The 22,062-nt window shown below is 40.6% G+C and overlaps 1 protein-coding gene across 1 annotated transcript in view; it reads right to left on the bottom strand.

Moving 5' to 3' along the window:
• SGCD (sarcoglycan delta) overlaps window positions 1-22,062 on the bottom strand; it is a 514,895-nt gene that overhangs the window by 157,099 nt on the left and 335,734 nt on the right. Inside the window, exon 4 of the mRNA XM_036751244.1 lies at window positions 4,156-4,243. Within this exon, the coding sequence (XP_036607139.1) occupies window positions 4,156-4,243 (88 nt within the window). The remainder of the gene's footprint in view (window positions 1-4,155; window positions 4,244-22,062) is intronic.

Raw genomic sequence — 22,062 nt, 5'->3', positions numbered from 1 at the left:
CACTTAAAACCTGGGAGTTACTTAGCTGCTTAGAGAATTTACTCTGACTTACTGTTACCTGAAGCCAGTTCTATTTTGTCCAAAAGACCAGCTCTGCATAGATGAATGAAGGCCTCCTGTTAGAGAGTTTCCTTCTTATAATCAGCTCAATTTGCATATTTGGCCTCTTTGTCCAATAAGAAATCAAAACATGTCTTTCACTGTATGGTTTGGGTCACTTAAGATCAGGGTCAACTACCAGGGCAAAGACAAAATAGCATAAAAAGGGAAAAAAGGCCACAATTTTATAGCTAGAGCAGACCTTAGACTGATGCCTTAAGTATGAAAAGTGGGAAGGTGAAGCCCAGAGAGGGAGATTAGCTTGCCAAAGGTAACAGAATGAATTAGTGATAGAGTAATACCCATAACCTAAGGATCTGGATTCCCAGTCCAAGTAGACATTCCACTAAACCACATTGCCATGACTATAGAAACAGTAGCATAGACTTAAATCTCCAGCTCTCAAAAGAAACTGCAATGATGGATTTCTCCCACCTCCACTCCCATCCCCATTTCCCCTTAAACAGACTGCCTAGGTACCTTGAAGTTGCATGTTACCTTTACAAGAGCAAAGGGTAGGAGGAATTTAATTTTGAGTTCTTCCCCCCCTTCCCCATACATATTTAATTCAGAAGACTGGTCCCTGACTATCCCAAAGAACAAATTCAATTCCTGTGGAGATATCACTCTGGGTATAAGCCCTTTGAGCTAATTCTGAACCTAAAGCCTTGCATAACTTGATGTCTGGTAGTTACAGAGGAGAAAAACCCTAAATTATTTCACTGAACTCAGAGTGCACGACACAATTAAGTTATCTTCCTTTTAAGGGCTTCCCAGAGCACACAATGGAATTTACCAAGGGCCAGCACTCTCTGGGTGTTTAAAGCTCAGCACTTGGCAGCATTGGCTGAGATCGTGCAGTGCAGCTCCTGGCTCAATAATATGGAAGGCTTGTCCTTTTGTCTGCTTCACTCACAGCTGCCAAACTTCCCCAGTTGATCTAGACATGGCTGGAATTTTAAAGATGGAATCTGGAGGGAAAGGCAAAGGGAATGGAAGAATGCCCAGAAGAAAGAATACTCTTTGGGTTAACTCCATGTCTAAGTTCCACATTGGGACTAGAAAATCAGCATTCTAACGTGGCAGGTAAAGTTGGCTGTTTATGCATGCCTGCATCCCGAAAGAGCTCTCTAAGCATCAGAATAAATAGCTCATCAAGGAAGAAAGTGGAATCTTGATCTGCAGGCTCCAACTTATCAACACTGGACTTAAAAAGGGCCTATACATGTGGGAAACAGCTGCCCAAACCCACTCCCCTACCACTAGCACCAGCTCCTAAACAGCTGATGTCTTGAGCCACTTCCCCAAGGAAATCTCCCTTAGTGCTTGGTAGGGATTCCAGGCTTTGAGCTACTATTCATTTCATATTTTAGCTATATTCTGAGTTAAAATTTGTCACTGTGGACTAGCCTGGCCACTTATTTGTCATTCATAACGCTATGTGGAAAAATATGTGTTTCCAAGTTCTGAATAATTGACTGCACAACACATGTGTAATTTGGGGGCTGTCGATGATCTGCTTGCCAGCCAGGTCAAATCTCTCTCTTCAGAAGAAGATAGTGATCTGATAGCCTAGGCTGGGCTCACCAAGTTCGAAAGTTGGGAGGGCCTATTGAGACATTTTAGTTCAAGTGATTGATAAAGTTTTCATCTCACAGGAGGAAAAAGAGGCCCTGAAAGGGAAGGTGACTTACCTAAGGCACACAAGAACTAATTTGCAGAGGCAGGGTTTGATTCTAGAACTTCTGACTCCAAAAACTCTGACTAAATTCAGTGCTCTTACCATGATCCTATTGTCTCAGATAAGGGAGCATCTTATAACAATGGGAAGTCATAGGGATTATCTATGACAAACCTCTGTCCTGCTCTCTGTGTGCAATAATGGAGGAGGAAACTGTAGTTAGATTGGAGGCTTGGCTTTTGCTCATTTGTTTGTTTTCATCCAGAGCCAAATCAGGATCCTATCCATCAGCTTTCCCAGAAGACAACTAGAAAGGCTCATGACGGAGTTGGGCTTTGTGGCCAACAAGCATCTTAGGAGGCTCATCTGAATCTCAGCCATGTCTAACTTCTACTCTCACTTGGAGGGGTGAGAGGGAGAGAGAGAGAGAGAGAGAGAGAGAGAGAGAGAGAGAGAGAGAGAGAGAGAGAGACAGAGAGAGAGAGAGAGAGAGAGAGAGAGAGAGAGAGAGAGAGAGAGATTGAGAGAGAGACAGAGAGAGACATTGAGAGAGAGACAGAGAGACAGAGAGAGACAGAGACAGAGAGAGACAGAGAGAGAGACAGAGACAGAGAGACAAAGAGAGGCAGAGAGAGAGAGAGACAGAGAGAGAGAGAGAGAGAGAGAGAGAGAGAGAGAGAGAGAGAAGGAGAGGGAGAGGGAGACAGACAGAGAGACAGAGAGAGACAGAGACAGAGAGAGACAGAGAGAGAGACAGAGACAGAGAGACAAAGAGAGGCAGAGAGAGAGAGAGACAGAGAGGAGAGAGAGAGAGAGAGAGAGAGAGAGAGAGAGAGAGAAGGAGAGGGAGAGGGAGACAGACAGAGAGACAGAGAGAGACAGAGACAGAGAGAGACAGAGAGAGAGACAGAGACAGAGAGACAAAGAGAGGCAGAGAGAGACAGAGAGAGACAGAGAGAGACAGAGAGAGAGAGAGAGAAGGAGAGGGAGAGGGAGACAGAGAGAGACAGAGAGAGACAGAGAGAGAGACAGAGAGACAAAGAGAGGCAGAGAGAGAGAGAGAGAGAGACAGAGGAGACAGAGAGAGAGAGAGTGAGAGAGAGAGAGAGAAGGAGAGGGAGAGGGAGAGGGAGACAGAGAGAGACAGAGACAGAGAGAGAGAGAAAGAGAGAGAGACAGAGAGAGAGAGAGAGAGAGAGAGAGAGAGAGAGAAACATACAGGGGGGAGAGAGAGACAAAGAGAGAGAGAGAAGAGGGAGAGACAGACAGACAGAGAGAGAGAGGTGGCTCTGTTTGGCTGAATTACTGTGGTTTGGGCAGTCCCAGCTTTATCAAAGCTGGCTCACTCAAGGAAACCAAATATTCCACTGCAAATAAGTGGCAAACGATCAACAGGCTGAACAACTCCCTTTCAAATGTGGGAATCCAGGAGCTCGAGGTTGGATTCATTTCTCTCCTTGAGGCAGTTTTCACACACATGCTTAAATCACTGCTTACTGAAGCTGTTTATTTAATTATTTAGCATTGTGACTGCCAGCCAGATGTTATATAAGCAAGGCCGACAATCCAATCTAACACAGAAACAACATGTTTATGGATCACAGGCTCTGCCATTCAGCAATTCTGCCAATCCCTCAGTCCCTCAGTTTGTGAAGGGTTCGAGCATTTCACACACCCTGTCCTTAAAACACACTCCAAACCAACTGCAGGCAGTGACTTTCCCAAACTTTAGCCCCAAGCATAAAATGATGGATGGAAATGGATTTTTCTTCCAGTGGTAGAGGGGCATCTGGCCAACATAAAAGGTAACTGCTTCCCTATAGCTTGGGTTCATTTGTGTTAATTCCAGATGTTTCCATCAGGGTAAGGTTTTGGGACATTTGGACAAATGGCTTCTCCAAATGGAAATATCCATCTGTGTTTTTTGCCTGACTCCCAAACCAAGCAGTTGGCATTTTCTCCCTGGATGTATAATTCTGTCCTAGAAGAACAAGGTGGTTTTTTTCCCCTCTTTTCTTTCCTTCCCTCCACTACACCCTAGCAGAATGCTGCCTGCTTGTTACTGAGTATAAATTGCATGGGCCAGCTGAACCTATCATTTGGCATGATTACCCTTGCCCCATGGTCTGTGTTTATTACTCCAATTGTTACTGCTAATAATAACCAATTCCCTGCTTTCATTTTGGGAATATGATGGAAAACACTAGGGAGCTGCTTCCTTCTACACAGCTGTCACATGGCCAATGGCCATGGTAGAGAGAACCATTCTAAAGCACGTACTCTGCTCGACTTAAACAATTCACGCTGTATTTTTTCAGCAGTATGGCTTGATGGTCTAGGCCCAGTTTCTTCTGTGGATTGGCTTCCTTCCTTACCTGTGATAAGCTGAGTAAGAACTTTAGTCTGGTCATTGAGTATGTTCACTGTAACATTTCTGGCAGATTTGAAGTACAGTGGATTGCCCTATAATAGGAGCACAAGAGAAAACACGTAAAAATGGTGCCAGGCTCCCCAGCAGAAAACAACAGCTCTTGCTTGTAAATAGCCTGTGGACTGGGTAGAGCCCAGGGTGAATCTGGTACCCCATGCCTTTGGAAAACCAGACAGTGAAGCATTCTCCACTCTTAGAAGCGTACCTGGCACCAAACTGCACCCCACCCCCTGCAATTTGTCATTACAGGAACTCAGGAGAAAAACAGGACAAAGGCCTACTGACAACACCATATATAGATATATAGATTTGGCTCTGGAATAAGCCTTTCTCCATCTCATCTTAGGGTTTTGGAACCTGTCAAACACTGATAAACCTATCAGGTTATATGTCTCTGAAATGGGACTCTTCCTGTGGAGAGAATAGAGACCACCATCCATGCAAGTTAATACATGCACAATCAAAGGATCACAGACTCATATAGCCTTAGAGCTGGAGGGTACCTTGAGATACATCTAGTTCAACCTCATCATTTTACAGAGAAGGAAACTGAGACCAGAGGAGTCTAAGGGACTTGCCTATAGTCATATATCTAAATGTAAGAGGCAGGATGGGAACTCTGGTCTTCCTGACTTCAAGTTTACACTCTAATAACTATACAACACTGCTTGTTTTTGTGGCCTGTTACTGAGATAACCTACATGGGTGGTATATGCTACATACTGACCAATGCTGGATGTGTGATGCTTTTTATTATATATTATATGTATACACGGATATTATTATTATACTTTGGGCTTTGCCACCTCACCCTGCCTGCCCTGAAATCATCTTAAAAGAACAAGCTCTCACAGCAGCAAGAAATTGTACACAAAGCTCACAGAAGATACATAATTTTTCCCCTCAGGGACCATAACCCTGAAGGAAGCCAGTTCTGAAAGTCATAAGATAATTTTAGAATGGAAGACACCAGACATATGGAGCTATAAGGCAAATGCATGCATGTTGACACCTTCCATGAGTCCATATTGGGCACATTAGGGTTAGTTCATGAAAAGAAATCTATGAAGTTGGAGAAAGCTGTCTTTCTGTATCTCTTTATCAGGGATATGATGGTAAATATTTAACAACCGACTTTCCAGGAAGGCACAATGGACTTTTAAGTTTAGTCTGCATTATTACCAATATCTAGACAATCAAGCCCTGATTTGTAGTGGTTGCCAATTTCTGAGATGTAAGCGCTCACACTGAAAATTTAAAAATTGTCTCTTGGAAGCTGGTTGGATCTGGCTCTAGCATAATCCTGCTTATTCCCCTTTCAGTATTAACCTGACCTGGCCATGGACAGTAATCTGAATGACAGATGCATCCAGTTGAACAGATTCTTTCTGAGTTCAGGGAATTGGGAATACTCAGGACACTCACCACAAGAGATGAATGATTTAATGGAGAAGCTGAGTAAGGATATAAGGATGAGTAGGATTTTAAGCCAATTCATCTGTGTAATCACTCTGTCATCTAGCATTTCTGTTTCTGGATTACCCAGAAGGCTCACTCAGCTGGAGAGACTGCTTACTCACCATTCAGGACAGCTGTTAGAACTGAGTGACCCAGTTCCTCATTGTTCCTTTCATTCCTTCCCCCTTCTCCAATAGTCTCACTGGAGAACAAAATCCATGAAGACAGAGTCATCCATTCTAGACCATATGTTTGAGTGGTGACTGGTTAATCCATGAAGCCCCTCCTCTCAGGATGGGCTACAGCCACCCCATACTGAGCAGCTAAGTGGTGTAGTGGGTAGAGTACTAGACTTGGAGTAAGGGAAACCTGAATTTGAATCCTACATTATATATTAACTTGCTGCATAACCCTGGACAAGTCACTTAACCTCTCTCAGCCTCAGTTTTTTCATCTGTAGAACAGGGATAATAATGGCACTTTTATCACATGGATTGGTCAATTCAGCCCATGCAAAAATTTCTAGGTGAGTGAGAAGAAATAGGCTCCGTCTGCTCTTTGTTTTGGACAGTAAGATGCATAACAGTACAAATCAACAAATCTTGATATTGTCACAAGTGGGGTATAGTCATTAGCTACTTCTGGAAAAGAAGATAAAGGTGCTATGATGTGGATGTTAGCAACAGTATGACGAGAAAAAACAAAAGTGATGCATTCTTCTAAGCAAAGATTCATCAACCACTTTTTATCTAGACATGGGTGCCAATGAGCCATTGGCTAGTCTAACTAGGGATCTCCCTCCAAAATTGGTTTTTGAATTTAATTTATTCTTAACTTAAGATTGGCCACAACAATCTAGGAAGGAAGAGATTCTTAGGGGTAGGGGGTGAGACAATGCTGCCACTGTAGAGGGAGGGCTTAAGATGGACAGGCTTGATCTCATTGCTTTCAGATTACTTGACAAACTCTAAATGAGACATCTGATCTCCGTTTATAATTTGGATATTCTAGCAGCAAAAACAGTTTATAATGTACCAATTTATATTAGTGCCAAGGGGCATTAAATCACTCAGACTTTAGGGGTGCTTTCGTATATAATATGAAAGTTCTCCTCCCTTTCCCTTTCCTTAAACCTTGCCAAACCTATTTCTTTCCCTGTGACTGGCAATAGCAGGTCATATACCTTTTATTCCTTGGCAACATGAAGAAAGTAGTTAAAGGGAGGAGTGTGTCCTCTGTACTTTTGAAGATAAAAGGAAAATGTAACTAGAGTCAGAGGACACGAATAAACTAGACATTCTGCTTCTTATTATCTGACTTTGGGTAAGTTACTATATCTCTTTCCATTTCTTATTTCCTTATCTCTGCCCTGAAGCTTATTCAAGGATTGTGAGTCCCTGGTGTTCCACCTTTATACCCACCACTTGGCCCTGACACAGCTAGGTTCCTTCCTTCCTCCCTCCCTCCCTCCCTCCCTTCCTTCCTTCCTTCCTTCCTTCCTTCCTTCCTTCCTTCCTTCCTTCCTTCCTTCCTTTCTTCCTTCCTTTCTCTCTCCCTTCTGTCTTCTCTCTCTCCCTCCCTCCCTCCCTCCCTTCCTTCCTTCCTTCCTTCCTTCCTTCCTTCCTTCCTTCCTTCCTTCCTTTCTCTCTTCCTTCCTTCTTTTCTCTCTCTCTCCCTTCCTTCCTTCCTTCCTTTCTCTCTTCCTTCCTTCCTTTCTCTCTCCCTCCCTTCCTTCCTTCCTTCCTTCCTTCCTTCCTTCCCTCCCTTCCTCCTTCCTTCCTTCCTTTCCTTCTTTCTCCCCTTTTCTAGCTGCCCTTTATGTTTTGCCTTCCCATATTAGAATGTAAGCTTCTTGAGAGTAGAGACTACCTTGGTTTCTTTTATTTTTTTTGGTATCCATACCCCTTAGTACAGTGCCTAACACATGGTAAGCACTTAATCAATGCTCTATATAACTATCTCATCTGGAAAATAATGATGCAAAACTACACAACCTCTTAAGACTTTTCCACTTCTAGATCCCATGATCCTGCAGTCTTACATCTTTGCAACCCCCAAAATGTCAACAGAATCGATGAAGATCCGTTTGTGAGGCTATTTTGGGGCTAGATTGTGTTGGAACATAATTTCTGCAATCTGGCACTTAATGCAGGGTAGTCTTGATGGCTTTATGAAACTTAATGTTTTAATGTCTTACTAACCAAACTCTTTGTATTTAATGGGTACTTGGTATCTAACAGTGCTTCCACTCTGAAAATCAAGTACAGAGCATCAGGTCACATGTCAGGTCATTTGTGCCTGTCAAGGGCAGCATAGAACTTTAAAGGGTCAGCAGTTTTTGTTTTTTTTGTGTGTGTGTATGTGTGTGTGTTTGTTTAGTCGGTTTTTTCCCCAAGACAAATGCAGTGGGAAACAAGTTTTGCAGAGATGATGAGCTGCAAGGGTTGAACTGATTTCTTCTGGCATATGGGGGTGACAGTGCATAGAAAGAGAAGTTAAATCCTCAAAGTGCGTATGTGTGTGTGTGTGTGTGTGTATGTGTGTGTTGTGTGTGTGTGTTTATTTCTTTTATTTCTGTGTATGTTGGATGTCAGGGCACAGAGAGGAAGACTGTCCATGTAAGGAACAGTGGCTATTGTCACAACCCTGTGATAGTAGAAAGAACACTGGATTTGAAGTTGTTAATAATAATAATGTTAATAGTTAATGTTTATAAAGGGCTTATTATGTGCCAGGCACTGTGCAAAATGGTTCACAATTATTTCCTCATTTGATCCTCACAACAACCCTGGAACATAGGTGCTATTATTATCCTCATTTTACAGATAAAGAAACTGAAGCAAACAGGGGTTAAGTGACTTGCCCAGGGTCACACAGCTGGTTGGATTTGAACTCGGTCTTCCTGCTTCCGGGCTCAGTGCTTCCACTGTTCCGTTGTGACACCTAGCTGGATGACTTCAGTTAGAATCCTTACCACCCATGCTACCTTGGACCTTCCAGGCCTCAGTTTATACATCTATGATCAGGAAGTAAAATTACCTGTATTTCCTGCCGTACAGGGTTTATGAGAGTAAACTCTAAAGTTCTCTGGTAATGGGATTTCACAGTGACTGTTATCACAGCTTTTCTTAGCTCTCCTAAGGTAAAGGCCCAGCCAGAGTTCGAGCCCGTTTTTAGTGTTTGCTATTATGGGCATGAGTCACACAACATGCTTCTGACGTGGGCTGTGGCTCCCCCGTCCCATCCACTCTGAAGTAGGAAGCCAGACATTTCACTGGTTCAGGTTAGCACAGATATTTTTAAAAATTGGAATTTGAGTATATTTTTATTAGTCTTCTGGGAAAGAGGAAAAGCATTTAATGTAATACTAGCATAGATTTCCATAACTGTCCATTAGGAAATTACTTTCAGGCTAAAAAAATTCCACCTCCCTTCACCCCACATTGTTTCAGGTAGGGTTTAGTAGATTAAAAATATTTTAAGCTGTGAATTAGAATTTAGGAAAGTCTTAGCTTTGAAATATGGATAGAGCGACTAAATGGGCTAAGATACCAGTGTCATACCCTTAAGCTGCTATGGGAGCCAAGATAGTATAATAGGAAGAGTCCTGGCCTGGGAGCCAGGACATCTGGGTTCTAATCCCAGATTAGTTGTGTGACCTCGGGCAAGTCATCATCCCTCTTCTGTATCTCAGCTTTTTCTTCTATAAAATGAAAGTGTTCCACAGGATGACCTCTATGACTTCTTCTAGCTCTGGTTCAATGTTGTAAGACAGTGGCTCCCAACTCATGCACTCACTTCTGAGGCCTATGGATTATTACAAGGGATATATACATATATATATATATATACATATACATATATATATATATATATATATATATATATATATATATATATATGTGCAAAACGAGTACTGCCACGTTCATCTTTACCTCCAATAAGGTATGCCATATGACTCTCTGGAGACTAAATAGTACCTTTCACATATATGTGTTATTTTTAAAATGTAAGATGCTATAGTGATTAATCATTTTTTTGTTATTGAGTCATTGAAGTTGTATCTGACTATCCATGATCCCATGTGGGGTTTTCTTGACGAAGATACTAGAGTGATTTGTCATTTCCTTCTCCAGGTCATTTTACTGATGAAGAAACTGAGGCAAACAGGGTTGAGTGACTTGCCCAGAATCATACAGCTACCAAGTATCTGAGGTCAAATTTGAACTCAAGTCTTCTTGACTTCATTGTATGTACTCTATCCACTACCCCACCTAGCTGCCCTGAAATAGAAATTCATTTAAAAACTGTACTGCATTTATAGAAGTTTTTTGTCATTGTGTGTTTTCCCAATTAGCTGATATTCATAGTACAACTACTATCATATAAAATTCTATGAAATTTTTTTAATATTAAAAAAGGAATTTTCTTACTGGAAAAGGTCAGGAACCACTATTCTAAGTTCTTTTCTAGAGTAGCTCTGATATTCTATGTTCTAATGTCTCTCCCTACTCTACCATTCTATGTTCTAAGTGCCCTTCCAGCTCTGTGCTTTACAATCTAAAATCTCTTCTAGCTCTGACATTCTGGGTTCCAAGTCTCCTTCTAGCTTTGACACTTAATTAGGTTCCCTTCCAGGTCTGCGTTCTACGGTTTAAAGTCCTCTCCAGCTCTGACATTCTGTGATCTAAGCCCCATTCTAGCTTTGACAACATGTTCTAAACTTCCTTCCAGCTCTGACATTTTCTGGGTTCTCGAGCCTCTTTTATCTCTGTATTTCTGTAGTGTTTCTATATTTCCAACTCTGCTTCTTCACCCCTTTCTTTCAAAGTCTGACGTTTTTAAATGCTATACACATGCCTTGAATATAATTCAAAGGACTCTGGAAGTTCTTCCCTCCTGCAGAAGAGGAATTATGTCTAGATGGGAAGCTCATAACTGCTTTGCTCAATATTTATGTCAGGAGATAAAATAAAAAAAACCACCCTTTCCTTTTTATTACTATTTCCCAATAACATAGTATGACATTAATTGTTCTAATGCTCTGAGACCCAGAGAAACAGAATCGATACAGCATCATCACCTTAATAAAGGGCTAATAATACACAATGCAGCCTATGATGTTTGGCCCACATTACTCTAATGTTCTCATATATTTCGCACTTCAACTCATTAGTCTGTCCCACCAAGTCCTCATCTTAGAGAGGAAGGAGTAATATGAATAAATCATCTTGCTACGAAGCGAGTTTATGTTTCCAATTTGAACAGTAGATTTGTCCGCTAGGAAGGAAGCCTTGCACAGATGATGGATACGCGAAGCCACCCACTGCAGCTCAGTAAACGTACTTTTCGTTTCACAGTCTGGCTCTATCTTCAGAGACTGATCTAGTGAAACAAAAGCCAGGCAAAACAGATTTCAGTGTCTTTGCAGTATTGTAGCAACCGGAGCAAAGGCCGCTCCCATCTTTGTCTCAGACAGTCTTTTGTTTGGTACATGTGGGATACTGTATCCCCAGTCTGTATCCTTACCTCCATCCCTGCCCTCTCCAACTTGTCGCCCCAGTGTTCTGATCAGGAAACATTTAGTGTCATCATCTGTCTGTGCCTTTAGGGCTAGGGAAGGTTAATTTCTGCCGCTGGAGAAATTGCTCTGATGCTAGTTGACTTTCAATAACCTACCTATAGGCAAACATCTGAAGGCAAACCCTCACAGATGCCTCCCCTCAGGCAAAGCTATACTGTTAGAAGAGAAAGCAGCCTAGGCTGGCACATACTTTTATTCAACACTAACTTTGCTGCAGCTGCATTTTCCTCAATGGAGGGAAACCTGTAAACAATCGCTCCAGTATTTTCTGAGATCTGGTGCATCAGGGAAGGGGAGAGAAACAGACAGAACAATATTTAATAACATCCCATTTTTCTGAGATCAGCAGGAAATGAAGTGTAATATCTTTTTAGATTTCCTATATGACAGAAAATTACCCTTTCAAGTGCCAAATTTTAAAATGTTAATAATATCTTTGTGACAATGATATAAAGCTGGCCTTGAGTTCAAGTACAACCCTTGACATTAATTGGCTGTATGACCTTGGGTAAGTAATTAAAACTCTCAGTGGTCTACAGAACTCTCTCGGACAACAAATTGCCCAGAAAGAACTGACCTGCATTGATACTTTCCTTTCACAGAAGTTCTCAGTACTGATGAAATCACAGGTTCAAGCCCCATCCTTAACCCCAATATTTCTAAAATATTTATGTTGTTTCTTTCTTTGTTGAGGACTTTAAAGCAGCTTTCCTTCCTCACCTTGATGACTCAGGATCATCATCAAGAATGCCTTTTTTGGTAGGGGAGCTGTGAACCTGTGATTCACTGGTATAGGGAATGCCTGGTAAGCAAATTCCCTTTTACCAACGCCGATTGGCAACTATTCTGAAATTCACAGTCATTCAATGGTTAGGTGAGTTGCCCAGGGTCACACAGAGAGTACGTGTTAAAGGTAGGGCATTAGATCAGGTACTTCTAGGCCTTCTTTCTATCCATTATGCCAGACTGCCTTCATAATCATATATCACATTACGTTAATAATAGAGTGATGTCTCCAGAGGTTATTGAGGTATATAGGACTATATTAAACTGTCCCTATGTTAAATTACCCCACTCAGCTTCTGTGTTTTTATATTTCTTGTGCCTCCATTTTTCAAGTCTGTGTGTCTCCCTATTCTAATTTGTTCTTTCTTTCCTGCTAAGGCCTGAAAAACCAGAAAACTAAACCTTTAGAATTACAGAAATAAGGAGCCAACAGGGTCTGAACAAAAGACCTTTAGTGTCTTCTGTAGAAAAAGTGCAAGAGGCTTTGGGGCAGCTTTCTCCACCAGTGAGAGAACTTCTTCACTTACTTTTGGATTCTCTGAGGCTGCCAACAGACTGGCCTCAGGATAAATGAAAAGGAATGCAGAGATAGGTGAGAGCAATCTGTGTTGAATGAGAGAATCTTGGATTTGTGTGCTATGTTCTAGGGGCTAGTAAAAACGCTATGATAAAGCAAGAAGGAAGATGGAAGCAAGTGTGTGTGTGTGTGTGTGTGTGTGTGTGCATGCGTGTGCATGTGCGTGTGTGTGCGTGTGTATGCGTATGTGTTCCTCTATTAGAAGCTTCTTGATTTTCATAGGATTCCTTTTGTTAATGCAGATATTTCTCCAAGCAAAGAATAAAGTTAGGATGGTTTGAAAAACAGTTTCTTGAATTGTGAATAATAGTCTTAAGTCAATTCATTTGAATCCTTCCAGGAGGCCTCAATCACCTATTAAAGACGATAACTGTCCAATGACCGAAAATGTCTCAAACTCCTTTAGAGATCACAGTAAGACTAATCATTTGGTTTCGAGCAACTGTTTTCTTGGTCTCAGGGGAGACACCTCGGTTTCTAAATTCTATTCCCATTGAACACCACCTACTTAATGACTCCAGGTGACTTATTTGATTTCCATCAGTTTCAGAGCCCAGTTCTAAAACATTAAGCAAATCATGCAGAACTAGTTCACGGAAGCAGCATGGGGGAAGAGTAAGTACAATGTCCACAGCGCACTCTACAAATGGAAATGCAGGGCACTCACCGATGAAGCTGGCTACCGTAGCAGTAGTCTGCCATGTTGTACAATCAATCAGTCAGCAAATGCTTATTGATCCTCTTCCATCTGTGCTTGCCCAGATTTCAACATAGAAATGCTCCCTCCCCTCAAAGTGCTTCATGTTTTGAAGCATAGTGTGGCAGGATAGAGTGCTAGACTTGGTGGTAGGATGACCTGGGTTCTAATCCTGCCTGAGATACATTGACTGTGTTATCCTAAACAAGTCACTTAACTTCTCCCTGTTGCCTCAGTTTCTTCATCTCCAAAATGAGTGGGTGGGACTTGCCTGACTCTGGGATCCTTTTCCAGATTCTATGTCTATGACCTGGCATCATACGTAACTGCTCTAGGCTACCTTGAGTTGATCTCAAATCTTCCTTCTTCCCAATTCATGAGATCACAGTTAAAAGATTTCATTCGATCTTTAACAGTCCAGGCATTCAGTATGTGCTCAATAAATGCTTGGTGATTGATTTCTTAAGGTTTATGAAGTTAGTAAGCATCAGTGTTGAGATTTAAACCAAGGTCCTCTATTTCTCGAGCCAGAGTTCTTTCCAGTTTTCCCCTGATGAAAGGCAATAGATTCTAGGATCATACACTTAGAGGGACAGTTAGGTGGCACAGTGCAAAGAGTACTTGGCCTGGAGTCAGGAAGATTCCTCTTCTTGAGTTCAAATCCAGTCTCAGACACTTACTAGCTTTGTGACCCTGAGCAAGTCACTTAGGCCTATTTGCATCAGTTTCCTCATCTGTAAAATGAGCTGGAGAAGGAAATAGCAAACCATTCGCCAAGTATCTTTGCCAAGAAAACTCCAAATGGGGTCATGAAGAGTCAGATATGACTGAAATGACTGAACAGCAATAAGCTTAGAGCTAGAAGGGATCTTTTATTTTACAGATGGGAAAACTGAGGCACAGAGAGTTTAAGTACAGAGGCAGGATTCAATGCATTAAATGCAGCAATATGTATGATGGGCATTCCCAGAAGGGATGGATCGGTTCGGGTTGCTGTGATTAGAGAAGGCTATGAGAAGGAGGTTGGAAATCAAGAACTTGTGGAACTGAGTGTTGTAAAGTAAAAATAACAAACAAATGAAAAACAAAATTAAAAAGGGAGGTTGGCACATGAAAGGGAAGCAGGGCTCCAGAAAGTGAACTAGGAGGGAAGGTGAGGAAAGATGTAGCCAGAAGCATGGAGTCAGAACCCTAGGTGGTCCCTCTTGGCTGGAGCTCAGGGCTCCTGTTGAGAAATGGTAGATAAGCTTTGAAAACTAAACTATCTTTGGTAACAGTCTAAGGACCTTGGACTTTATGTTCAAGACAATCAGAAGCAACATAAGAAAGAAGTTTTAATGAAATCAATGGGGCAGCATGAACTAAAAGAGACTGGAGGAAGGGAGGCCGTTAAGAAGCTTCTGAAATAATGCAGGCCTGAGTTTGATGTGGTGACAGAGGGGTGGAAAGGTAACCATGGAGATGCAAAGAAAAGATCTGGTAACTAAGTAGAGGCAGGGGTTGGGCCTGTGATTTCATCAATATAGGGAGTTCCCTGGTGAGGAAACTATCTCTTTAGCAGTGCAGGTGCTTTTCTACAGCTTTTAGAGAGTGGCTTAGGGCACTGACAGTTTAGGGAGTTCCCAGTGAGGAAACTCCCTCCAACAATAGAGATCTGTAATTATTCTTCAATTTATAGTAGCAGAGTTGGGATTCTCAACTTTTTGGGGGGTCATGAACCCTTTAGGCAATCTGGTGAAGTGTTATGTACCTCCTCTCAGAAAAAAAGTGTTTTTAAATGCATAAAATAAAATGCTTAAGATTACAAAGGAAAACAATTATATTGAAATAAAGATGTATTTCTTTCTATTAAGTCCACAAATCCCTGAAAATCTGTCCTTGGAACACTGGCCTTAGCTTAAGAACCACTCATAAATGGGCTATTTAGGGCATCAAGAAGCCGAGTAACTTATCCATGGTCACAGTAGTGTCGGGGATAAAACTTGAACCTGAGGCTTTCTGACACAAAGGTCTCTTATTCATTGCTCTCTACCCATGACCTTGTGTTTTTTTTTTCCGTTTCCATAGATAGACATGGTCAAACCAGTAGGAAAAGCTGCTTTTATGAATATGAGATTAAATTTGGTTTTAAGTATGTGGATTCTGAAACGATGGCATGGAAGGCAAGTAGAAATATACATTTGGAAACTGTGATTTAATTGAAGTAGTTATTCCTGCTTCTGATGAAGATCACAAACCCTTTAGTTGATCATTTTTCTTACACCTTTTCCCAGATACTCCATAGAGGATCTACCTAACTGGCTGTAGGTCTTCCTCTTGTTCTATTAGTCTCTCTGGTTATCATTGTGCCATTTGGGCCTGCTCTCTGCTGTGTCTCATGCTGACTATACGGCTGGTCCATTTTGCTTTCTGGGCATACATATCCTTGGTAATGTCCTTTGTGTGACCAACCACAATTCCAGAAGAACAGTGACAAAGGGGTAATGGACTCAGGGTACATGAGACATATTCCAAGGTGAGGATTTGTTTTGCTTGACTATCTATGCATATTTGTTACAAGGGTTTTGGTTTTCTTTTTTTTCCCAAATGGGGAGAAAGATGGGTAAAAGGAAAAAAAAATAGATTTTTGTTAATTGAAGAAAAATAAATTTTAATGAAAAAAATAATGGAAATGTATATCTGGAGGAGTATCTTTGAAGCCTGGGAAAGAGGGCTGAAGAGTTCCTTTAAGGGGAGATAACTACATTGAGATTATAGGTGAAGACTTGAAAGGAGATACAACCTCGATATGTGCAGAGAGGGAAGAATAAAGGGTCAAGAACTGAACTTTAAGTTAATATGCAAATGAGGCCTCCACTAAATATACTGAGGTAGTCAGCTATAGCACAAAGTATGCTAGATTCTGGGATTAGAGGACTTTGCCATTTGCTGCCTGAGCTACTTGGAGGAAGTCATTATACCTCTTGGATCTTCAGTTTCCTCATTTGTAAATTGAAAGGAGTGGATTATCAGAGTTATCAGACAAGTGGCCAGACCCAAATGAAAATACAATTGGCAAATACTGAACAAAATAAATATAGATACAATAGAACATAGATAATGGCAATCTGTAGTTTTCTAAGTAAATACGTGCCACACGGGGATCTAAATGTAAGATTTAGTGGCCCCTGTTTCTGAGTTTAATATCACTGGATTAGATGATTTTTTTAGATCCCTTCCAGATCTTAATTTAGGTTCCTGTGAATAAGGGGACTCCTATTTTTGCTTCACCTTCACTTAATCTCAACAGAGCAACCTGAAGTCCTGAGTCAAGCATTAAGCAAATCTGATATTTAAGTAACAGGTCTGGTTTCTCAGCCCTAGGTTCAAACAATGCAATGAAGTTTTCTCTCAGTCTCCCCCATTTTGGGCTTAGAGCCTAACATTCCTATGCTAGTGGAAGCAGAATTACAGAAGCACATAGCTAAGTTAAATTTTAAAATAATCCAAATTGGTGGAGTTATGTCCTTTACCCACATCTAATCAAGAGCTTGATAGAAGTCTTTTAAGGAGTGATAGAGACCAGACTTGGAGGAAACTTTTTTCAGAGAGATCAAATTGAGTAAGTTTTGGGAACTGTAAATCAGGGGACTTAGATTTATTCTGTTTCCTAGAGGGATCAAATTTTGGTTTCAGCTCTTTACCTTCAATTCCTACTAATGTCAGTCCTAGAGAATGAAAGTGGTATACTGTGAACATAAACAAGCTACTTTACTCTCTGAGTTTCTGTCAACTCTGTAAGACTGAAAGATACTGATCAGCTATAAATTATGTAAGGGTAGTGCACAAAGATTCTTCCACACTGACAGAATCACATGTCCTTAATGTATTGACATTTTGAGAAAAATCTGATACTGTATTAGAATGTGATTATACTCCATTAAAAGACATATATTCAGGGGCAGCTAGGTGGTGCAGTGAGTAGAACACCAGCTCTGGAGTCAGGAGGACCTGAGTTCAAATATGGCTTCAGACATTTGACACATGTAGTAGCTCTGTGACCTTGGGCAAGTCACCTAACACCAATTCCCCCCTCCCCAAAAAGGCATCAATAAAAATGTATAAAAAAGACATATATTCACAAACATACATAAATATAGATATATGCATTAAGAGAAATATAAACAAAATAGCACTTTTTTCAGAGAAGATGCCAAATTATGTTGAGAGTTGATAATGCATGTGTACTATTTTTTGATCTATCTACCTGTCTTTATATTTTGTTGTTGTTCAGTCATTTTCAGTTGTGTCTAACTCTTTGTGACCCCCATTTGGGTTTTCTTGGCAAAGATACTGGAGTGGTTTGCCATTTCCTTCTCCAGCTCATCTTCTAGAGAAGGAAACTGAGGCAAACAGAGTTAAGTGATTCTCAGAATCACATAGCTAATAAGGGTTTGAGGCCAGATTTGAACTCAGGAAGACGAGTCGTCTTGAGTTTAGGCTCAGAACTCTATTCACAGCACCACCTTGTTGGCTCTGTCTGTCTATCTGTCTCTCTCTCTCTCTCTATCTATCTATTTATCTATCTATCTCTACATCCATTTAATCTATCTATATCTATCTATATCCATTTATCCCTCTCTCTCTAAAATACATACATACACATGCACACACACATGCAGTCACATACTTTGGAAGGGTCATAGAACCAGTAAACCTGTGTGTATTAGAGGCAGCAAATGAGCCCAGGTCTTTCTGACTTTCTAGACTATCTCTATCTACTACACCACACTCCCTTTTTAAATGGCATCTTAATGTGCTATAGACATCAATGAAGTCACAAGTCCACCCTGCCCTACCCCCCACATATACGTATATACATACATACATATACACAAAAATAGGTTATTGCTTTACCCAAGGATACTTTCCTTTATCAATAGAGAGATTTACTAGAATATCCTAAAATAATGAGTATATTCAAAATAATTTCTTGAACCTTAAATTTGTATTAACATGAATGCAGCTATTGTGTTATATGATCCCTAGGTATATATTCCACCCAATCTTACTTCATTCTAAAATATAAAAATAAGATCTTCTTGCCACCTCCATAAACTTATCCTTATTTTCACAGCTGGTAGTGAAATTTTCCTTATCTGATCTCTATTGCCTCATATGCCTGTTTACTTATCATATGCTAATTTGCATTTTATTGACCTATCTTTGTGCCTTATCATTCCTCCTGATCCTAAGCTCCTTAAAGGCAAGGACTGGGCCTCGTTTATCTTTGCATCTCTTTCAGCACCAAAAACAGGTGTTTGTTGATGTTTGAAATGGTTTTTATATACTTAAAAGCACTTTTCACATTTATATTATCTCATTTGATCTTTATAGCACCCTTGTTATGAAGGACAGGTATGAGAATGCTCACTTGACAGATTGGGAAACAGAGGTGCAGTGATTTGCTCAAGGTCACATGGTGACAGAGGTGGCACCAGGACTTCCTGACCTTCTACTCTGTGCTCTTCCTCTTTTTTCCCCCCAGGCTGTTTATCCCGTGACATGTACTAATGTGATATTTTGCAAAAGATAAGTTTGTATATAAATGAAAACAAACACAGACTTTATGTTCCCGTTTCTTTCTTCCTGAGCATTCAGACTAGATATTAAAAGCTTTGGTGTTCAAACATACACATAGCATGCTGGCCTGGCAGCCTTCAGGTCAAGTCTCCCAGTACACTGGACATTAGATAGATTCCCCTCCCCCTTGTCTTTACCAGTATAGTACAAATCACAGAAAGTCAGTATTCTTACAACAAAAGAAGTGTATAAAGATGCCTTCTCATTTGGGTCCAATGAATTATAAGGGATGATAGTCCCAACAGCTACACAGGCTAATAATCATGATAACTTACCTTGATAGAACCTCTATAATTTACTAAGTATTTTTCTTGAAACAGTCCTGTGAGGTGGGTGTTGTTATAGTCATTTTATAGATGAGGAAAATAAAAAGAGAGATTAAAGGGATTTTCTAAAGATTCACAGCTGCTAAATCCTGTAGCAGGGACTCTACTTCAGGTCTGGTGACTGAATCCTGCACTCGTTCCATTTGACCAAGAATGGAGTAGAGGTCATGGCTACTTCCAGGTTTCTTTGGAATCAGTGAGAGGAGGAAAAGCTCAACAATAAAATGTAGACAGTGCTTGAATTTATAGGCTGAGGACAAGGCTTTAAGACATGAGTCTTGATTTTAGAAATAAACCGTCTTGAGACATAAAAATGGGGTCTGGCTCCAGCTTGGTGCCCAATGTCTTTAAAATTCAACATTGCCAATGCCAGAAATGAAGGGAAATTGCTGTTCTATGTTCTTTCTGTTGGTCAAAGTGCTAATGAAACTGTCCCTTGTGGAGGATAAATGTAGACTTAATAAGTGAGATGCCTTGTCTGGAATTGCTTCCTCAGCTCTCTTATGAATGAGTCCCAAAAGAAAAGTGCTGAATTCACACTCTGTCCAGGGAGCTCAGTTGTTTTGTAGAGTGCTTTCAGGAATGGGAAGAAAATAGGCATTGTATTTCCATTTTATTGATGTAAAAACTGAGGTACAGAACTCAAGCAATCTTAAAATATTATTGTACACTTAACTCTTCTGCAGCATTGTGCTGGGCACTTGAACAGATATGTAGAAGTAAATGACATAGTTATTATCCTCAAGAATCTGTTTGGGGAGGTAAGACAAATATCCGTGCAATGATTACAATTCATTATCAGGGATCACATTAGTGAGGGTTATGTAGAGTTGCAGAGATTATTAATATGATATGATAGTTATTTGTATAAACCAACCCTTCCATGGATATTCATACAGTCAGAAAGACTTCATGGAGGCATTTTCTCTCTCCTTGAGACTTGCTCAAGCCTGAACAGTGAGGTAGAGAAGGAGAAGAAGCAAGGACTTTTGAATATTAGTTTTGGAGTGAAAAGAACACTGGATTTTGAATTTGAAATCCCAAGTTCAAATTTCAACTCTGTTCCTTGAAACCTAGGTGGCCAATTAATTTAACCTCTTCGAGCTTTAATTGCTTCATCTGCAAAATGAAGAGGTTGGGCTAAATGACCTCCATGTTCCCTTTTAGTTACAAATACTAGAAGAACCCTTAAGTCTAAGCTGTCTCCTTTCTTACATGACTAGAGCCCAAAAAGATTCAAAATGAACAGATGCCTTTCATAACCAAAGTCAAGAAGCCCATAGAATGTTAGGAGAAAGGAATGTGCTGAAGCCAGCAGAGGATTTGGCTTCTACTATTCTGTTTTACTGATGACCTCAGTCACATTGAGAACCCACACAACCCTTGGAAAATTTGTCTTCCCTCCACGAACCACAGCCCCCTCTAATTTTTGGTGTACAAACCAGGACTTTGTTGACAATTTCCCCCACACAAACCTCCCCTCTACATTTTTCAGAGTTGTTTCTATGTATTTTTTCTTTGCCTCTTTACTGAGATTCTTTTGTTCCAGATCTTTGCCCTTGAAGAAAATGGGAACATGAAATTATGGTAACCAAAAACCATTTCTTAGGGGGAAAATTCTTGCTTGATAATGGAAGCTTCTCAGAGGAGGAAAGCAATCTGTGATCTGAATCGTTAATGCGGAGATTAAAAACAACAGCACCATGGTGCCCACCATATGCTCTTCTAATTTCTCCAGCTGACTGCTTTCAGGTAAAATACAGCTGGCTTAGTGGAGAGAGGTAGTTTGTAGTAGCCTTTGGCTTTTAGCAAACAACTCTGTTTAGAAAATGAAAAAAAAAAACCTGCCCAAAATAAAAACAGAACCTGCAACAACAAGAAGAAAATTGAACCTGGTGCCAGGTGATAGTAGAGTTCCATTTTGTCATATCCCTGAGTGGGACATATTTCACCTGCCAAGCTACACTGCAAGTTTCTTGAAGGCATGAATTATATCTACCATTTATTTTTAGCTTTTCCCATATTTCTGAGTAGAGGGCTTTGCATAGGGTGGAACTAGTGGCCACTTATGCAATGTCATTTGAAGACTGTTGAATTGCACCCTTCTTACTCACATTGGACATCAAAATAACAAGCCTGTCAGAGTGCTTGGAATTCCAACTATAACTGGTTCTTCTATAAAGGTTAAGATTATCTGAGAAGGGTCTGGCCTGCTCAATCCATTTGCAGGGGGTAATTTCTCAGATTTAGATTTTATGTTAAACAAATTGGAAGGGTCCTCGGATGTCACCTAATATCACTGCACACCGGAGGGATAAATCTGCCTACAATAGTTCTTTAGTCAACAAATGATGAGTATATACCAAGTATGGGAAAAGCAATAAGGGAGACAGTTTAACATTTTAAAAACCAATGAAAAAGCAATTGAAACTGTCCCTGCCTTCATGGAACTAGTGTTTATTCAGTTTCTGCTTGATGACTTCCAAGAACAGAGAAACTTTTAAGGCAGTCTATTCTACTAACTCCATTGATAGCCATCATCTAAGGCCTTGGGAAAGGACACATGTGATTGGACAAATGCTGAGTGAAGTTGAATACAAAAGAAACATGGGGTCCTCTGGTGTAGCATATCATACGTTAGCATGATGGACATGAGTCAGGAGAGACGTGAGTTGCGAACACTAAGGTTCGAATTTTGCCTTAGGCACTTATTGGTGTTTGACCCTAAGCAAGTCACTGAGCTGCTCTCAGCCTCAGTTACATCATCCGTAAAGTAAGGGAGCTGGACTGGATGGCTTCTA

Source organism: Trichosurus vulpecula, chromosome 3 (genome assembly GCF_011100635.1).
Source record: "Trichosurus vulpecula isolate mTriVul1 chromosome 3, mTriVul1.pri, whole genome shotgun sequence".
Taxonomy (NCBI): Eukaryota; Metazoa; Chordata; class Mammalia; order Diprotodontia; family Phalangeridae; genus Trichosurus; species Trichosurus vulpecula.
The sequence above is the reverse complement of the archived record's forward strand: the minus strand, read 5'-3'. Positions and strand labels throughout refer to the sequence as shown.